This window comes from Balaenoptera musculus, chromosome 20 (assembly GCF_009873245.2).
Source record: "Balaenoptera musculus isolate JJ_BM4_2016_0621 chromosome 20, mBalMus1.pri.v3, whole genome shotgun sequence".
NCBI classification, from domain to species: domain Eukaryota; kingdom Metazoa; phylum Chordata; class Mammalia; order Artiodactyla; family Balaenopteridae; genus Balaenoptera; species Balaenoptera musculus.
In genome coordinates, this window is record NC_045804.1 from 45903750 (window position 1) to 45922792 (window position 19043).

Below are 19043 nucleotides of genomic sequence, written 5' to 3' on the forward strand. Positions count from 1 at the left end.
TAGACCATATTGTTTCTCCAGAGGATACCACAAAAATCATTGTCCTACCACTGATTACCTTGAGCTAATACATTAATCACAGGGCTTTCTTCATACGCCAAGGCTCTGTCTAGCTACATAATAGCATCCAAGTGTTTTGGCCAAGAATTAAGTAGTTTACATGAGTGTAAGTGGAATTGTCTTAAAGCCTAAACCAGACACAGGTGTGGTTTTTGTTTTTGAGTTTTATTTTTTATTTTTCTGGGTTGGTTGTTTGGTTCTTTTTTTTTTTTTTTCTTTCTTTCTTTTTTGGTAATATCTTCAGCTGATGTCCTGGCACTTGACAAAGTCATTCACACACTGTGGTCCATCTGCCTTCCCTCTCGGCGTAGGGATTAGTTCAAGCTGCTCCACTGATGTATGCTCAAATGTCATAAGTACTTTTAGCAACTCCTCTCCACCCAGCTTCTTGTCTCCAGAGAGTCATTCCTTTCCCCTTCCCCGCTTCCCCAGCACCAGCCAATCCCTTTTATCCTGTTTGTCCACTTAGTTCCCTTTCTGCTAGAGCGCCCAGCTCCCTGGCATAAATAACATCCTGAGGTAGAATTTGTAAAAAATTCCAAAGATCTGCCTCGATTCTGTTGTCACACTGGAATCATCATCAGTAATATGTATCATGTGCTTCTCCTAGGGTTTCACATGCTTTATCACATTTAATCACTCAAGTAGTCCTGTAACTCTATCCTCCTCATTCAGCAGATCAGGCCGCCGGGGCTCAGAGAAGCTAGACGGTTTGGCCAGCGCAGCAGCGTTGGAGCTAAAAACCCACATCTCCTGCCTCCAGCTTTCCCGCTAGCCCGAGGTCCCACTCGATGATATCTTTTGAAAGAATGGTCGCATTCAGGAGCTGGGGAGTAATTTTTCTCAAGATTTTATTGTGGTGGTTGTAATGAGACTTATTTGGGAAGGGACTTCTCTCTATAATCTAGAACACAAAAGATTAGCTCTATAGTTTCTTTTTTTTTAATTTTTTTAAATTTTTGTCTGTGTTGGGTCTTTGTTGCTGCGCGCGGGCTTTCTCTAGTTGCGGCGAGCAGGGGCTACTGTTCGTTGCGGTGCGCAGTCTTCTCATTGCGGTGGCTTCTGTTGTTGCGGAGCATGGGCTCTAGGCACGAGGGCTTCAGTAGTTGAGGCTCTCGGGCTCTAGAGCTCAGGCTCAGTAGTTGTGGCACATGGGCTTAGTTGCTCCGCGGCATGTGGGATCTTCCCGGACCAGGGCTCGAACCCATGTCCCCTGCATTGGCAGGCAGATTCTTAACCACTGTACCACCAGGGAAGTCCTATAGTTTGTTCTTGAATTCACACCCATCTGGCATTTTGACTCATTCATATTTATGAAGACCTATGACATGCCAGACACCAGAGATAGAAACGAGACAGATATGATTCCTGCTGTCACAGAAGCTAGTGGGGAGAAGACAAATAAATGAGCAGTTGTGGTATTTTAATAAATACCTGGGTAGAGGACACACCGGGGGGATGGGAGTGTGTGACTGGGACTTCTAACCCAGACTTGACAGGTGAGAAAGGCTTCCCAGAAGAGGGGACTTCTGACTTGAAGACTGAAGGATGACGGAGAATTTTAGGCAGCTTTGGATTGGGTTTGGGTGGGCAGTAAGGTTTCAGGAAGAGGAAAAAGCAGTGTGAAGGCCTGGAGGTGAGAATGTGGTCCAGGTTGTCTCAGTTTTTGCTCATTAGATTGGATTTCATGATGTAGCTGTTGGAGAGACTTGGAAAAAGCAGATCAGTGGGGAAAGCTACTGACTACGCTCAGAAAATACCTATCTGTTTCTCACATCTAATCAACAGAAAAAACTTGAGTCTCCACCCGCATCCACCAATCCCTTCCTGGAAGATGAGCCAGCACCAGAGATGGAGGAACTGGCGATGGAAAAAGGAGACGTAGAGCAAGTAAGTCTGGTTTGCGTTTCCCTGTGCAACCTATCTAATGTTTGTTTCTGAAAATGGGTCTGCTTGCTCTAAATATGACCCCTTGGCTATTGACTACATTCAGAGATTGCAACCGTGGTGGTCTTTGTAGAAGGCCTTGATCTGAAAGTGCATTTAGAAACCGGAGTGAAAGGGCAGCCCTTCCTGCCCCACCCCTTGGCTCCCGAATGGCACACCGGCCTTAGCAACACGGCCAAGCTTAATTAATTAGCCCATGTGGTGGGGCAGCAGAACTCTGCCCTGCCTCCTTCATCATCTCCCAAGCTTGTCAGCTTAGCTTTCCATTGTCCCCTGATCTGGTCTAGTGATGACATGAGCGGCTGAAAGGTCCCGGGTGAAGTTAGCAGCACCGTCAGCCAGGAGGGGTCTCCGCTCAGCGTAAGCCGAGCACCTTCGTCTGGAAGCTGTTGGGGAGGCCTGGAAACACCATGGTGACCAATGGCATATTTGGAGAGTTACTTTTCAGAGCACACCAGCACTTTCATTTCCTTCAGCTTTTTCTGTCCAACTCTAAATTTCCTCTCCCTTCATCCCACAGAATGGTGTTTTTGTTTCACTGCCATTTTATGATGAGAGAGCTTAGAGCAATAAATCAGGACTTTTCCTGTCTGGATTAGTGATCCTTCTTTTTAATTTTCTACACTTGGCTGCTAGAGGATTATTTTATGGTATTGTTTTTGCTCCAGACATCACCGAAAGGGAGGCCTACTGGGAAGGGCAGCTCTGGGAAACCCGTAGCCACGCACTTCGCAGTTAACCCTGCATTCCTAGCATGGGGAGGGTAGGTGAACAATCCTGGCAGGAGCCAAGAGAGCAGAATTTCCAGGAGCAGTTCTGAAGTGACGCCATCAAATGTGTCTGATCCATCGATTAAATAATTATAATAACATGGATGCCTCACATTTTCATGGTGCTTTATGGTTTAAAAGTCCTTTCCACGCTTTATTCCCTTTCATCCTCACAATGCCTGCCTTTCCTTTTATAGGATTTTATATGGGAGCTGCAGGTTAAGTGACTAGCCCAGGGTTACATAGTTTGAAAGTGGAGGAGCTGAGACCAGAAGCTAGGTCTAGAAGTCAGAGACTAGAATTCCTTTTCTGGCGTTCCTTCTATTACATCGGTGATGTCTCCCTGAAGAGTGGAGGACATAGAAATGCATCCCGTGAATAAAAGTGAATGGATAAAACTGAAGGGATACCTTGAGGCCATATCCCAGAGATCTGTGGGATTAGACATAATTGATTTAAAGCCATCATATCAGCTAGGCTGGGAGAAAACAAAAGATTTCTTCTAACTAAAGAAATGCATCTCTCACATTTTGGGAGGAAGGACTGGGATGGGAAAGAAGACTCTGGGTGTGGAGCTCATCCTTCTCGTGTGTCCTCCACCCGCGCTCGGGCACCTGCACCCTGTGAGCTGGCCTTGTGTAGCTGGGACGTTTTCAGGGCCCTCGTGTCTCCCCAGTGCAAGTGGCTGCCATTGTCATGTCCAGAATTGTGGAGCTGAACACTCAGATGCTGCCGTGAAAAGTTATCCCTTTCTCTAGTCATCTCTGGATATTATTAAACTGGATTATGATAGCCCCCATTAGCTACAAAATCAGTTTTGCCAGGTAACATATGATTTTTCTTTCTTGTGGAACTTTTTACTCATCTTTTAAGCTTGAGGTTACTATCTTAAAGACAAAGACCTGCTCGTTCTAAGGACACAGAACACAGGTACACGGGGTAAAGAAGAGTCACGTGATGGGGAAGATGCCAGACTCTGGTTTGCCATTAGCTGCCCGCATGACCTTAGGTAGGTTTTTACTCTCTCTAGACTTCCCTCGTTTCTCCGTGTATAGAGAGAGCCAGTGGTTTTCCAGCTGTATTCCTTGGTGCCCTGTCAGATGTCACTGTGGGGAGTTGGGATGAGGCCAGGGCCCTAAGTCCCTCCAAATACAGCAGTTCTGTTTTGAGTCACTTTTTTCATGGACTTCCAGATAAAATTGCTTTTGGATCAGGGGTTCCAGGTGTGTTCAAAAAGAAAGTACTGGGCTTCCCTGGTGGCGCAGTGGTTGAGAATCTGCCTGCTAATGCAGGGGACACGGGTTCGAGCCCTGGTCTGGGAAGATCCCACATGCCACGGAGTGGCTGGGCCCGTGAGCCACAACTACTGAGCCTGCGCGTCTGGAGCCTGTGCCCCGCAACGGGAGGGGCCGCGATAGTGAAAGGCCCGCGCACCGCGATGAAGAGCGGTCCCCGCACCGCGATGAAGAGTGGCCCCCGCTTGCCGCAACTGGAGAAAGCCCTCGCACGAACCGAAGACCCAACACAGCCAAAAATAAATAAATAAATAAATAAATAAAGTAGCTATAAAAAAAACGCAGCTTTCTTAAAAAAAAAAAAAAAAAAAAAAAAAAAGAAAGTACTGAAAACCCCGGAACTAAATGATCCACCCGCAGCTTCATGGGCTGTTACTTGTTAGTAATAAAACGTACACGCCGGTGACTAATGACTCCTCACCTGCCATCCCTGACCTCCCACCACCTCCCCAGCACCTGTCCCACTTGTGGTTGATGATGTGGGAGCTCAGGACCCCCCTCCTCCCAGCCACTCACTGGCTTCTGGAGTTGGGCGCACAGGAAGATGAGGAGCCAGGTGGGGCGCTCGGGGCAAGCCCACAGGATGCTAGCGGTGAGCTCGGCCAGAGGTGGGGGGGAGGCCCCAACAATTGTCCTGGGTTACCCAACCCATTGCATCACTGCAGTTGGCAGACGGGTGGCCCTCAATGTGAGGGCCGCTCCCTGCTCACCGCTGCAGTTAGGCTACGGAGAAGGGAGCGTGAACTTGAAAAGAGGTATTTAGTTTGAACAATCAGTTGCCAACATGTTCCTGATGATTAAAAAATGGCATCTGAACAGGGACTGAGGGTACTCAGGGTATAAAAGGAAGAGAGAAGAAATAAGGAATTTCTGGTTTTAAAATGTACCCTTCTGGTGATCCGAGCAGTTAGATTTAATCTGTTTACACTGGATAGTAATAAAAGGAAATGGGACCAGCTGCAGACCTCCTTACTGTGACAACAGTAACCTTTTATTATTCCATCAAACTCCAGGAGGAAATAGCTTAAACATCTGCAGCTTTTGGACAGAATTCACACACTCCAAAATCCAGCCTGAGTGCTACTGCTAAATGACTTAGTATATTCTTTAAGCTGAGAAGCAACCCTTTGGGGAGCTGGACGGTACAAAGGGAGACACCAGTATGAGCCGAAATTCCAGCCCATTTCATCTAAATATGAGCACAGCTATGAGGCAGCCAGAGGCAGGAGGCAGCCCTGTGGAAAAAAAGAAAAAAGGAAACTTCAGGCAATCCCTCCCATTGTTCCCCTCTTGCTTCCAACTCACGTTGAAAACACTGTATGAGGACAGAGAGCCATGGCGACAGGGCCGTCCTCACTGCCAGGAGCGCCATTAGCGGGCGGAGCGGGCTCCCCTGTGGGGACGGGGGTCGGGCCACCTGCGCTGTCTGGTTGTGCGGCTGGCTCTCTGAGCCACATCCAGAGGGTTCTGTGGGGCCTCATCCAGCACGGGGCCTCTGGGAGCCTGATCAGGATGAGTTTGTTGGAATATCATGTAGTCATTTTCCTTAATCATTAGAATCTGTGTTTTATACTGAATGAGCTCTTCAGACTTATCCATACATTTTTATCCTATATCACTTCTGTGCATACATAAAAAGGAAAATATAAGCAAAATAAATAGGTTAAGATATTCCCAAGACTTCTTCACATTCAGAGTCTAACTCTGCTGAACCACTTAAAAAAAAAAAAACTTTTTATTTTGAAATAATTATAGACTCATAAGAAGTTGCACAGAGAGGTCCTGGGTACCCATCTCTCAGCTTGCCCCAGTGCTGACGGCTAACATAACTATAGTGCGTTATCAAAACCAGGACGTTGACTCTAACCCCGTTTTCACTCAGGCGTGGATGTCTGTGTTTCCCCACATAGTGCGGTCCTCCAGGCCATCCGGAGTGTTGGTGATAGGCCGTTTCTCAAAATGCGCCACTACTGTACCTGGGATTATCTGCCACGTTTTTTATTGTTATTTTAAACTTTTTTTCTTTTTTAGTAATGTCAAACTTAGGGAAAGTTTTAAGAATATTACAAGGAACTCTCAACTATCTTTCACTTGGGTTGTTACTATTTTGCTACATTTACTTTACCATTTCCTCCCCCCTCCCTCTCTCTCTCTCTCTCTTTCTCTCCCTCCCTCCCTCTCTCTCTTTCAGAACAAGTAAGTTTATAGGTATCACGCCCTTTGCCTCTGAGTATTTCAGTATGTATTTCCTTTTTAGGAAATATATTCACTTAAGAAAGAATTTTCACTTAAATTACTACAGATCAAAATCAGAAAACTTAACATTAGTACAATCTCATTTACAGACTTATTTAAATTTTATAATGTGATTCAAGAGCGATAAATTGAAACATTGTCAATAGTTGGAAAAGTACACATAAATTAGTAGGTAAATAAAGCCAAGTACAAAATACACATGTTGATTTAAAACATGACAACATTCTATATTATATAAACTCCCATTTATAATTTCCAGAAGCTATCCTACAGATGTGTGAATATTTTTGTCAAGGGAAGAAAATATAACTAAAGGGAATAATTATAATATTTATGAAGATTCTATTTTAATTAATGAAAAGATAACTGGCTATAGTGGCCATATTTTCCAGTTCTAAAATCAGGATATCTAATCCTACAGAAGTTATTCAGATTAAATCACATTTGTCTATTCATTTATCTGATCATCTTATTGAAAAGTATAGAATAATTTTTTAAAATAGGTAACTGACTTGGAAAATGTAGAACAAATAGATAAGGACCATAACTTCACAACCATCATACTACATCATGGATCCCTCATTTTAAACTAATGGAAATGTGGAAAAACTCCTATGGCATCTATGAAATGAAGTGGGACTTTGAATCCAGTCAGTTTAAACTCAATGAGAGTCTCTTACAGTCTCAGCCTAAGGCCTGACTTTGGCAGTGGCTTCTGGATGATAAGAGAAAATAGCCCAGACTGTAGTTATTCTTAGGAAGGACCAGAGTTTCTTCAAATCCTGCAAAAAAAAATTAAAGACATGGAACTCTTAGAAGGTGAAAAGGGAAGAGTTAAATATGAAATTAAATGGGATATATCTACAGTTGACATTTAATTTTTGGTGATCATTACCAGTTTTTACAGATGCTTTTAACCATTACAACGTTTTATTTGTTTTTAATTACTAGAAGAAGGTAATCATTTCTGTCTGTCATTAGGGGGCTTAGCTTTTCCTCTTTTTATTAAAAGATACGAGCCATTCAACAGGTGTGCTGTGCATGCCAATTTATATCCAGATTGTACTCTTCTGTCAAGCCCAGCAAAGGCTCAAGGACCTCTATCTATTTTCAGATCCCAACAAACAGAAATAGATAGAATTGGCTTTTTTTTTAGGAACAGAAAGAAATATGTAGGAAGATCCTTGTTTATTTTTTAGATGTTTTGAAAGGGAATTTAAGTAGCAAATAATAGTTTTTAAATGCTTGCCTGCCCAGATGACCTTTTTATCAGTGGTTTCCCAGTTTCAGTTGGGGACCAGTACTGATCCAGGTTTTAGCTGGTGCAAGGCAAAAAATAAAGACAAAACAGCCAGCCTGTCTGTCTGTCTATCTCTTTGCCTTTCTATCTGGTATAAGGTCACCAACTAACTGTCTTTTCTTGGGAAGGACGGCTTTTATGCGGCTATTTTCTCTTATAAAATGTTTGGGTATAAAATACTCTTTCTTTTAGGAACTTGTGGTTAGAGTAGAAAGTAGCAAAATAAAAAGTTAGCAACCCTGTGTTGACCCCCTACTTTTCTTTTTTTCTTATATTTGTTGGTGGAATTCAACAGTCTCAGGAAGCACCGCAAGACAGCAGTGATCTACTAGAAAGAGTTCTGGTTTAGGAGACGGGAAACTTCACCGTGTGCCTTGAGGCGGCCTGCTAACACCCTCTGAGCCTCCCTTTCTTTAGGTGTAAAATAGTAGTAATAATTCCTATATTGAGATTGTTTTGAGGAATAGATGAGATATTTCGTACCAAAGTGCTTGGCTCATAATAACAAGCCGTAAATGGAGGCTTTTAAAACTGGAGGGTGTGAAAGCACTTTATATGTTCCAAAGCACTGCACAGCTCTGTGGTGCTGTTATTAGCTAGAATTTACATTCTGAAAACATCAGTCAGATGATGAAGAGCTTCCAAATTGAAAACGCATGTGTTATCAAAGTAGCAATAAATCCTTCACCGCGCAGAGCACGTAAATGATGCCAACAAAGCTGGCTTATTGTTCACAAACTGGCATGACTCATAATACAGGACATAGTCGCAGTCTAGTTACGCTGAGTGCTTCTTATCTGGAAGTTGGGAGTGAACTTTGAAGGGATGTTTTCTTTGAAACTGCTTGAAAGTTTGCAAAGATGACTCAAGTATAGGGTTTCTTTTTTCTTTTCTTCTTTTCTTTTTTTTTTCCTTTACAGCCAAAGAAGCCTAAAGCCCCAGACAATCCATTTCACGGCATTGTTTCCAAGTGTTTTGAGCCTCATCTCTACGTGTATATTGAGTCCCAGGACAAGTGAGTGATGAACATTTTGCTGCCTTCTGCATTTCTCGCTCCTCGGGTCAGGGCTGGGGCCTCACAAGGGCACAGCTCCTTCTAGAGGTTGAAGGAGGGACTTGGGGCACCCGTTACCCTCCCTGGAAACCTGTTAAGGATGTTTTTCGGCCTTTTGAGTGTTACCATGTATTGTGTCCATAAATCTCAGAAGCCTGAGTTTGACTCTAACAAGGTTCCAAACAGGTCCCAGCACCTACTTCCCAGGTGGGCGCTGAGCCCGTATCCCACTCTGTATGTCAGCCCGTGAGGCTTTACGATGTCAGGTGCTGGAAAGTGGAGAAAGAAAGCCTCATCTCTAATGTATATGTTTTCAAGTATAATTTGTTTTAACTTTTCACTGTGAAGTCATTTAGACTTACCAAAAGGTTTTAAAAAGCTCTCATATACCCTTCGCCCAGAGAAATGTTAGCAGTTTACATAACCGCAGTTATCAAAACAGGAAGATACCGTTCTCCCACGAATGTCCTTTCTCTGGTCCAAGATCCAATCATGCATTTAGTTGTCAGGTCTCTTTAGGCTCCGTTAAGCTGGAATAATTCCTCAGTCTTTTCTTTGTCTTTCATGACCTTGACACTTTTAAAGAGTGTTTGACCAGCTATTTTGTCCAAAGCCCTCAATTTCTGTTTGTGATGTTTCCTCTTGATTAAATCAAAGTTACGCATTTTGGGCAAGAATACCACAGAGGTGACATTGTGTCCTTCTCAGAGCCCAGTGCGTGATGCCAGGAGGCATCTCACCTGGATTTGTCCTGTTATTGCTGAGGTTGACCTTGACCACTTGCTAAAGTGGTGTCTGCCAGCTTTCTCCCTGTGAAGCTACTATTTTTTGCTCTGTAATTCATAAGTATCTTGCGGGGGGGGATACTTGGGGACTATGTAAATATCCCATGTCTCATCATACTTTGCCCACTCATTTTTCACATCCCTTGACGATTCCTGCCTGAAACAATGATTACTGTAGTGTTTGCCAAACGTTGATCGTCTGTTTCTGTCATTTCTTCTGTATTTACTCATTAGGGTTCTACTATAAGGAAGAGCTTCCTCTTCTCCCCCACTTGTTGGTTTGTTTGTTTTTTCCTGTTTGGGCTGATGTGTTATATTTTCTTTGATGAATTATCATCCATTTAACATATATGCTTTTTACAGAGGGGCTCCAGAAAATGTTTACAAAGCAGCGCACTGCAGCCAGGTCCCCTCACAGCCAGAAGAGTATGGTCATGTTCCAGTACCCATTGTTCATGGGAAGGACAGAGATCCCTCTTCATCCCTGAATCTCTGCCCACAGCCAGAGCAACTGTGGAAGGCCCTTGCATGCTGGAAGGCACATTTTGGAAAGGCCCAGTTTCTGGAACAGGCCGAACTGACCAGAGACAGGCTGGTCCAGACCCTGAGGAAAGGCCCGTAGCCTGAAGAACACACGCTTAGGAGGGCCAGACAGTGGCTCACACAGGGAGGACAGCAGCTGTGAGAAAGTTCTTGAGGGGAGTTCTCGGGGAAAGCATTTAGGTGCTGAAGTCCAGTCCTTTTTTTTTTTTTTTTTTTTTTTTAATGCTTCTTTCATTTTAGCACATTCTTGCTTCCAAGTATGTTTCAAGGGTAAACCATAAGCTTAAGAGAACATTTCAAGTGGCTATTTGTGTCTTAAATGGAACATTATTGTTATTCAGCTCTTTGATTTTATATCAATAGATTGCTTCTATTCTTTTCTTCCCTGATTACAAAATGCTTCATATTAAAACCCCAGAAAATTAACTTCGTAAAAGAGCTTCTACGTTAACAACAGCAATCTCCTCACTGCCCCCCACCTCACACAGAACAAGTTGCCTAACGTTTTTTGCCCTGTAAAACCCCAGTTTTCCTCCTGCTCTCCATCTGTTGGGCTTATGTCTGCAGGCATGCAGAAGGGCAGTAGTTACTATTGCCATTTAGTCCTTTGAAAACACCCTTTCTTCTGCATTCACAAAGTCTTCTCTCAGGATATTAACAAGACACCCTTACGGGGCAGGAAAAGGAGCAGCTATTTGCCTGTTAGATGAACAGGTCTTGGAGCAGCCCACCCGTATGACTATGTTGGGACAAAGCCCTCTCTTCTCTTATCAATCCAAATTCTTATCTTTTAAAAGGCTTAAAAGCTATTGGGTCCAGGGTTTAAAGTGCACATCTGAGATAACCATGTACTTTCTCAAAACTTATCTGGTCTAAAGAGTCAGTTTTCTGAATTATCTGGTGTAATTCTGGGATCTACTCTCTTCGCATGGCCTTGATTCGTATAAAGCACACTCATTGTTCATGAGACTTTGGGCGGAGAGCCAGCCCTCCCTTCCTTAGGGACTCACCATTTCTGTATGAAAAATGCAGTGCTGGCCCCTCATCCTGCCGTCTGGCCTCGCTGGGATGTTTCCACAGCACTAGTGCAGTAGCGGAAGCTTCTCGTAGGAGAACTGCGTAGGCTGTGCTATTGACGCTCCAGAATAAACAGCAAAAGCTTGAAGTAGAAAACAGAGTTCAAGAAATCCATTTCCTCATCTGTTAAAGGAGAGCATCAGACAAAATAATCCCTAAAGCAGCAGGTTATTAACCTTTTTTGAGTCATAGATCCCTCTGAGAACCCGATGAAAACCACAGGTCCTCTTGCCAAAAAAAATCCACATAAACCCACACACTATTTTGAGTACAATTTCAAGGGGTTCTACAAAGTTCGTCCTCCCTTAAGTCAGAGAATCCTAAGACTGGGGAAGGAACTCAGGTGGGGACTGATTTGGGACAAACTACTACTCTTGTTGTAGTTCTGACTCAAAAAACTGCAAGGGAGGAAAATCTGAGACCATTCACAAGTTCCCCGATGACCGAGACCCAACCCAGGGTAATGGAAAGAGCGTGGGCCTGGGTGCCAGACAGACCTGGACTTGAGTCCGCGCTCTGCACTCACCAGCCTGGGGCCTTGAGCATGGCCCTAACCTCTCCGAGTTTATTTTGTGCTCTCTATGGTCAAGTGAATAATGTCCCCCTCACAGGATTAGCGGTGAGGAATAAATGACATGACATGTTGTCACTCGGCACAAGTAAACAGCACTCGGGAACTGTGCCTGCCCTGCCCTTCTGGTGATCTTGTTCTGGACTCTCAGGTGGTTGGGTGGCCCGCTTGGTGCTGCCAGCTCTCTGTGGGCCTGGCATGGGGTCCACTCTTCCATCTCCCCTGCCTCCCACCTGCCCGGGGAGAGTCCTGGCAGCACCTGCCCCAGCCCAAAGCCCAGTCTTGGTAGGAGGACTGTGGCGCCGGTGCCCAGGGAGGAGGAGTGGGGATGTCCCTTGGCCACCTCTTGCTGGCTGGGCTGAGCTGTCCTTTTGTGCTTTGAGCAGCTTTCTCAGTTTTTGTCGGTGTCCAAGGAGGAAGTTAGTAGTGTCTCTTCTACTCTTGGGGATGTAGGCGTTTTCTTTGGCTGACTTGCAGGAGAGATTTCTCTCCATAGGCACTTGCTTCACTCCATTCAGTGACATTCTCAGTCCAAGAAATTATTAGGGACTCCATTTCTGCCCATTCTCCTGAGTTCCCTGTCATAGCTTTCGTTGAAATAGAGCCCACCAACCCTTCTAGCTGGGTGAAGCCTAGAGTCTCTCTATAAACTAATGTTGCCTGTTGTTTGTTTTGAATTAATTTCAAACTTTCAGAAGAGTTCCAAGAATCGTACATAGAGCTCCTGTGTACCTTCACCCAGGTTCCTCAGTTAGCAGCTGTCTCTCCCGCCTCTGACACACACACTGACAGACGCACACATACTCACAGATATATGCACATACATGTTGTTTTTCCTGAGAGATTCAAATTCTCAAATTGCAGGCAAGATGCCCCATTACTCCTTAATATTTCAACGTGTGTTTCCTGTAAATAAGGACACAGTCTATGTAACCATAGTACAAACCATCAAAATCAGGAAGGTAACATTGATGCAGCACTCCCATTAAATCCATAGACCCCATTCCCTTTCCCCATTTGCCCCAATCCTGGTTTTTATAGATCTCAAATCCATTCCGGGATCACAGGTTACATTTATTTGTCATGTCTCTTTGGTTCAGTCCAGAAGAATAATTTATTCTTTCTTTATCTTTCGTGACTTGGAAATTTTTTTAAATTAATTAATTAATTATTTTATTTTATTTTTGACTGCGTTGGGTCTTTGTTGCTGCGCGCGGGCTTTCTCCAGTTGCAGCGAGCGGGGGCTACTCTTCGTTGCGGTGCAGGGGCTTCTCCTTGGCGGAGCACGGGCTCTAGGCACGCGGGCTCAGTAGTTGTGGCTCACGGGCTCCAGAGCGCAGGCTCAGTAGTTGTGGCGCACGGGCTTAGTTGCTCCATGGCACATGGGATCTTCCCGGACCAGGGCTCGAACCCATGTGCCCTGCATTAGCAGGTGGATTCTTAACCACTGCACCACCAGGGAAGTCCCATGACTTGGAAATTTTTGATGCGTGTAGGCCAGTTACTTTGTGCAATGTTCCTCAGTCTGGTTCTGACTGATGCTGGCTCATGATTTATGATTCATACAGAAGTGGTGCCATGTTCTTCTCAGTAACTCTTGTCAGGAGACACACAGTATCAATGTGTCCCACAACTTGTGCTGGTCAGTTTTACTACTTGGTTTAGATGGTATTGGCCAGGTTTCTGTATTAATTAATAAGTAATTAATAAGTGTTGATTAACCTTGAAACCATATAAATAGCCTTTTTCTCATCTTTCACTTATTTATTTTACCATCTGTTAATGACACTTGCCTGAATCATTTATTACTAAGATAGTTGCCAAATAATTATTTTTCTAATTCCATCATTTCTTCTACATTTATTCTGTTTTAAGAAACAGCCTTCTCTTTTCCCCATTTATTTGCATCAGCAGGGACTTGTGGATTCCTATTTTATTCAATGGGTTATAGTCATTACTGTCTTTTTTATTTTAACTTTATGTTCGAATAAATTTAGACCTACAGAAAAACTTCAAAAATAGTGCAGATTTCCCATATTCCCTCTCCCAAGCTCCCTTAGTGTTCACATCTTACATAACTGTAGTACAGTTATTATCAAAATCAGCTAGTAAACATTGGTACAGTACTATTCACTAAACCCCAGGTCTTATTTGGATTTTACCAGATTTTCCACTAATGTCCTTTTTCTCTTCCAGGATCCATCATTATTTGTTTTAATGCTCAATTTGTCCTGGTTTCGGCCCCTTCCAGCTAGTTTTCCATTCTTTTGCATGCCCCTAGCGTTTTTTGAGTACTTTCTTTCTGGCCCAACAAAATATACCAGGCTCATCTTGTACTTTCCTAACCCAGTCTTGGAGTCATCCATTTTTCCAGGATCCCTTGTTCCTGTGGTGGGATATGATATTTAGAAACTAAGTCTGTGCATTATATATGTTCGTTGCTGCTGGGGTGTCATGCTTCTAGGTCCTCTGAGCTAAGAGACCTAAGAAATATATGTATGTGTATATCTACATATCTATCTACTTTTATACCTATTTATATATTAAAACCTGTGAGTCTATGCCAATAACTCCAATTCTAACCTAACCTCAGGGTTTATTGGGGCGTCCCCTGTTCCATGTCTGTAACTACCTTCTACAGCAGTGAGAAGCTTGGTTCCCAGGATCCTCCATGTATTTACCTGCTCCATTTACCTGTGTGGAACCCATCTCCCAGGTGTGCTCAAGCCAGAGCTTGGCTCCCTACTGGCCACATCAGAGCCAAGTCCTCTGCCCCAACCAAAGGGAATGGGTAGGGGTGCAAATTAGTCGGCGCATCCTTGGATGAACAAGTTCTCTAACTTCCTGGGGGGTCTTAAGCCGCTTTGCCCGTACTTACCTCCTTGTCCACTGTTTCTGACTACCATCTTCCTCCCCCAGAGCCATCACTCCTGTACTTTCCAGTTAGAATACTGTTTCTGTGAATGTCAGCTGCAGACCCACCAGAAGAAATGGCCTTGGTCATCCATACCTAAGCTTGGTGTGCAGTGTGGTTTTCCTTCTCTCCGTGTTTTAATCTTCCCCTCTGCTGCCACCGCTCTGCAATAGTCTTTATTCCTAGGTCGTTTTATGTATCAGTGGAACTCCCAGCAGTATTTCACATGGCACCCGCAAAATGCTTATACAGTTCTTGAGTTAAAAGCTCAAGCTACAGGGAGGAGGATAAAAGACACCATCTGCATCCATGACACGTTTCCTTAAGCTGCAGAGAAAGTGAATCACAGCAATAATCGTAATACCATGTATCTGTATAGCGCTTTAGAGTTTTGAAATCAAAGCATCGGATAGTGGATAGAGCTTGGCTTTGGAGTCAGACAGGCCCCAGTTCGAATTCCAGCTCTGAGAAATTCTGTGACCTAGGGCAAGTTATCTTATTTTTCTCAGCCTCAGTTTCTTCATTTATAAAACAGGGATACTAATGCCTTCTGCTCAGGGCTGTTGTGAGGATTAAGTGAGATTGTATTTATAATGTAGCCAGTGCAGTGCCTAGTTTATAGGCGTATAGCCTAGTGTGAGAGAGAGACCAAAAAAAGTTTTTGGAACACAGCATTGAGGGGTAAAGGTATGAACAGTTTGCTGTGGGAATTCAGAGGTGTGTATGAACCTAACTGCAGGTCAGACTTTTCTCAGTCTGTGTCTTCTACCTCAGCCAACCCCTCTCCTTCTTCCCGTCCTCTCCCCCTCACACCGTATTCTGTACTTACTTCTGACTCCAGGCCTTTATTCTCTTGCCTGAATCTGCTGTGGAATTTCCTCTGTTATTTCCTTTGTCTAAAACAAATTGGTCATATTGTCTGTACTGCAAAACTAGCATTTTGTTGCCATCTTGAGATCTGAAGATCATAAGCATGAAGGTCCCATCTTTCCCAATAGTTCACAGCCTGTAATGGACAGGTGCTGTCTTTACCCCCCGCAGCACTGTAATCAGGACTTGACCCTTTTTAAACTCTTACTTGATTGTAATGGCTTTAGGGTATAAAAGGTGCATCCCTGTGATTCCATTCAACAGGTCAGCATGCCCCGTGTTCCTTTCTCCAGTGGTCCTTCCTGTAAGATCTTGCCGAAACTCAGGGTAGTGTTTGGTGCCTGGAAGAAATGGTAACCTTTGCTTTTTTTTGTTGTTGAACTCATTTATATCTTATACTTGCTGCCCACAGCGCCTTGTGCATACTAAGTGCTCCATCCATATTTGATTGGATTGCATCCTCTTTGCAAACTCATGAACTTTACCCGTTCCCATCCGGGTGACTTGTCCTCTTCTCTTCTGTGAAGCTATTTGATTCCTCGTTGTCTAGTGTCTCGTGTGGCATGGAAGCAGGCTGATTCCTTGTGGTCTAGTGTCCCGCGTGGCATGGAAGCAGGCCGATTCCTTGTGGTCTAGTGTCCCGCGTGGCATGGAAGCAGGCCGATTCCTCGTGGTCTAGTGTCCCGCGTGGCATGGAAGCAGGCCGATTCCTCGTGGTCTAGTGTCCCGCGTGGCATGGAAGCAGGCCGATTCCTCGTGGTCTAGTGTCTCGTGTGGCATGGAAGCAGGCCGATTCCTCGTGGTCTAGTGTCCCGCGTGGCATGGAAGCAGGCCGATTCCTCGTTGTCTAGTGTCTCGTGTGGCATGGAAGCAGGCCGATTCCTCGTGGTCTAGTGTCCCGCGTGGCATGGAAGCAGGCCGATTCCTCGTGGTCTAGTGTCCCGCGTGGCATGGAAGCAGGCCGATTCCTCGTGGTCTAGTGTCCCGCGTGGCATGGAAGCAGGCCGATTCCTCGTGGTCTAGTGTCCCGCGTGGCATGGAAGCAGGCCGATTCCTCGTGGTCTAGTGTCCCGCGTGGCATGGAAGCAGGCCGATTCCTCGTGGTCTAGTGTCCCGCGTGGCATGGAAGCAGGCCGATTCCTCGTGGTCTAGTGTCCCGCGTGGCATGGAAGCAGGCCGATTCCTCGTGGTCTAGTGTCCCGCGTGGCATGGAAGCAGGCCGATTCCTCGTGGTCTAGTGTCCCGCGTGGCATGGAAGCAGGCCGATTCCTCGTGGTCTAGTGTCCCGCGTGGCATGGAAGCAGGCCGATTCCTCGTGGTCTAGTGTCCCGCGTGGCATGGAAGCAGGCCGATTCCTCGTGGTCTAGTGTCCCGCGTGGCATGGAAGCAGGCCGATTCCTCGTGGTCTAGTGTCCCGCGTGGCATGGAAGCAGGCCGATTCCTCGTGGTCTAGTGTCCCGCGTGGCATGGAAGCAGGCCGATTCCTCGTGGTCTAGTGTCCCGCGTGGCATGGAAGCAGGCCGATTCCTCGTGGTCTAGTGTCCCGCGTGGCATGGAAGCAGGCTGATTCCTCGTGATCTAGTGTCCCGCGTGGCATGGAAGCAGGCTGATGCAGAGCGCGAGATGGAAGGGGCGAGGGGTGGGTTACTCTGGTCTGTTTCTCGTTCACACCAGAGAACAATGTCAACAGTAACCCAAGAGACATTCTGCAGAATATGGAAGATCCTTTAGTTTAGTTTTGTTTTTTTTTTAAAAGTATAATTTCCACTTTATTGTCTTTCCAGGGAACAGTATTTCTTTAGTCTTTAAGGACTTAGCTCCTTACATGGGCTTTGATGGAGGTCGTGGGGCAGCACCAGCAGGTCTAAATCGGGGTGGAGGTGTTCGGTCCTTCCGGGCTTCCCGAGAACGATTCCTGACTACCTTGCTGTGAATGGCACAACTCACGCAGTGATGCAGTTTCACATACAGCTTGGGAAGCACATAGGCGTCGAAAACACTCGCTTCGGAAATGTCCCTGACGGCCGCGGCCTCTACGATGTTCCGAATGACGAACTTCTTAATGGCCTCATCCTCGGGCCCGCATCGGGCACAGTTGGTACAGCGAATAGGCTGCACGTGGCCACGGCCCTTTTTGGCACGACCATTGTTCCTTCTTTTCTTGGTCATCTTGGAAGCGAGGAGGCGAAAGAGCTAGTTTTTTTTTTTTTTTAAGGGGAAATTTTGTCTCTGTTCTATGATCACAGTTAATTTACAGTCTTACTCATCAGCTTGGCTCCGAAATAGGAGGTAGGTGAGGAAGTATCTGGTTTCAGCTTCCAGCGGCATTAGAGGAGTGGTTCAGGCAAAAATACCTCGGAGCTCTCGCCCCTGTTTTGGTTGGCACTGTGGACTCGGAGGTTAGAGTCTCTCATAGGAAGACTCGAGAGGGACCCTCCCCTGCTGTTCCGTGCTCTCCTCCAGTGCACCAGCCCCGACCCTTCCACTCCCATCCCTTAGGAACAAAACGTGGAGGTTGATCCACTGAGTACGTATTGGGCACCAACGTAACTGGGAGCTTAGCTTCACACAGAAGCTGGAGGGCTGGGCCTCGGGGGAGCAGAAGTAACACAGACATTATCCCTGCTCTCAAGAATCTCACGATAACATATGTGACACAGAGAAGAAGATTCTACCACTATAAAGCGAGCAGCTTTCACCTTCTCTGCCAACTTCAGCTTATAAGAAATGGCTGGCTACAGTGCTGTCTCAGGAAGGCTTCTGAAATTACCCTGGAGATCAGTGAGAAAGACACAGCCATTCCTGATGAGCATGGCCCACCACGGGCCCAGGATGGGAGAAGGTCAGCATGTTTCCTGAATAGCTGACATCCTCACACTGTATAATAAAGTATTAAAAAAAAATAAGATAGTCGTCAGTGTGTTACAGATGACAGAAGTTGCAACTGAGATAGAGGATGGGCGTGAGTAGGAGTTATCTAGGTGCCCCCTGAGCTGAGCTGGGAGGGTGAGTGGGCAGGTGGTGACGGGAGAGCCACCCGGGGACGCATCCAGGCAGATGCACAGAGTCGGGGATAGAGATGGCGCAGAGGGGCAGCTGAGAGGAGTCTGGCTGGAGCATGGGGTCGCTGTGGAGGAGACGTGGGAAACTAAACAGAAAGGTGAGACAAGAGGAGGGTGTGAGGAAGGAGGGTGGTCACCCTGGAGCTTTCCAAGGTCAACCAACTCGCTCCTTCTCTGCTTGCTAACCATCACCACCATCACAATGGACTGTCCTAGGCCTGAAGTTCTTTGAGGGCACAGTGGCGATATCTGGATGTAATAAACTTTCAATAACAAAAGCTCTTGAGTAAAATGTCAATTTTCTCCTGTTCCTACTCATTAATACTGCATGTGGTTCTTGTCTTTTTCTTCTTGACTGTTATATAAATACAAAAAAAAAAAAAAAAAGCACAGCTGGATTCCTGTAGCCTTAGATAGCAACTAAAAAGATGCAAAGTGTTAAGAGGGGTGGGAACGCCCTCCCCTCCCCCATTTTTCGTAGAGCACAACTGTGCAGGGACCAATCAATATTAGCCCTGCTGGATGTGAACAGTGATGAC

The 19043-nt window shown here is 45.4% G+C and overlaps 2 protein-coding genes across 8 annotated transcripts in view; one reads left to right on the forward strand and one right to left on the reverse strand.

Moving 5' to 3' along the window:
• Positions 1-19043, forward strand: part of VPS53 (VPS53 subunit of GARP complex) — a 146869-nt gene that overhangs the window by 62749 nt on the left and 65077 nt on the right. For all 7 annotated transcript variants that reach the window (XR_005017674.1, XR_005017675.1, XR_005017676.1 and 4 more), the window contains 2 exons: positions 1849-1950; positions 8549-8643. Coding sequence is in view for 1 of the 7 variants with exons in the window: in XM_036835522.1 (XP_036691417.1) it covers positions 1849-1950; positions 8549-8643 (197 nt within the window). In the remaining 6 variants the exon portion in view is untranslated. The remainder of the gene's footprint in view (positions 1-1848; positions 1951-8548; positions 8644-19043) is intronic.
• LOC118886196 (40S ribosomal protein S26-like) lies at positions 5652-17626 on the reverse strand. The gene is made up of 2 exons (XM_036835534.1): positions 17256-17626; positions 5652-5662 (listed from the first exon to the last, which is right to left on the reverse strand). The coding sequence occupies exon 1, from the start codon at positions 17609-17611 to the stop codon at positions 17264-17266; it is 348 nt and encodes a 115-aa protein (XP_036691429.1). The 5' UTR covers positions 17612-17626; the 3' UTR covers positions 5652-5662; positions 17256-17263.

Coding starts and splice junctions, on each gene's coding strand:
- LOC118886196 (XM_036835534.1), bottom strand. CDS start 17,611: ATGACCAAGAAAAGAAGGAACAATGGTCGTGCCAAAAAGGGCCGTGGC.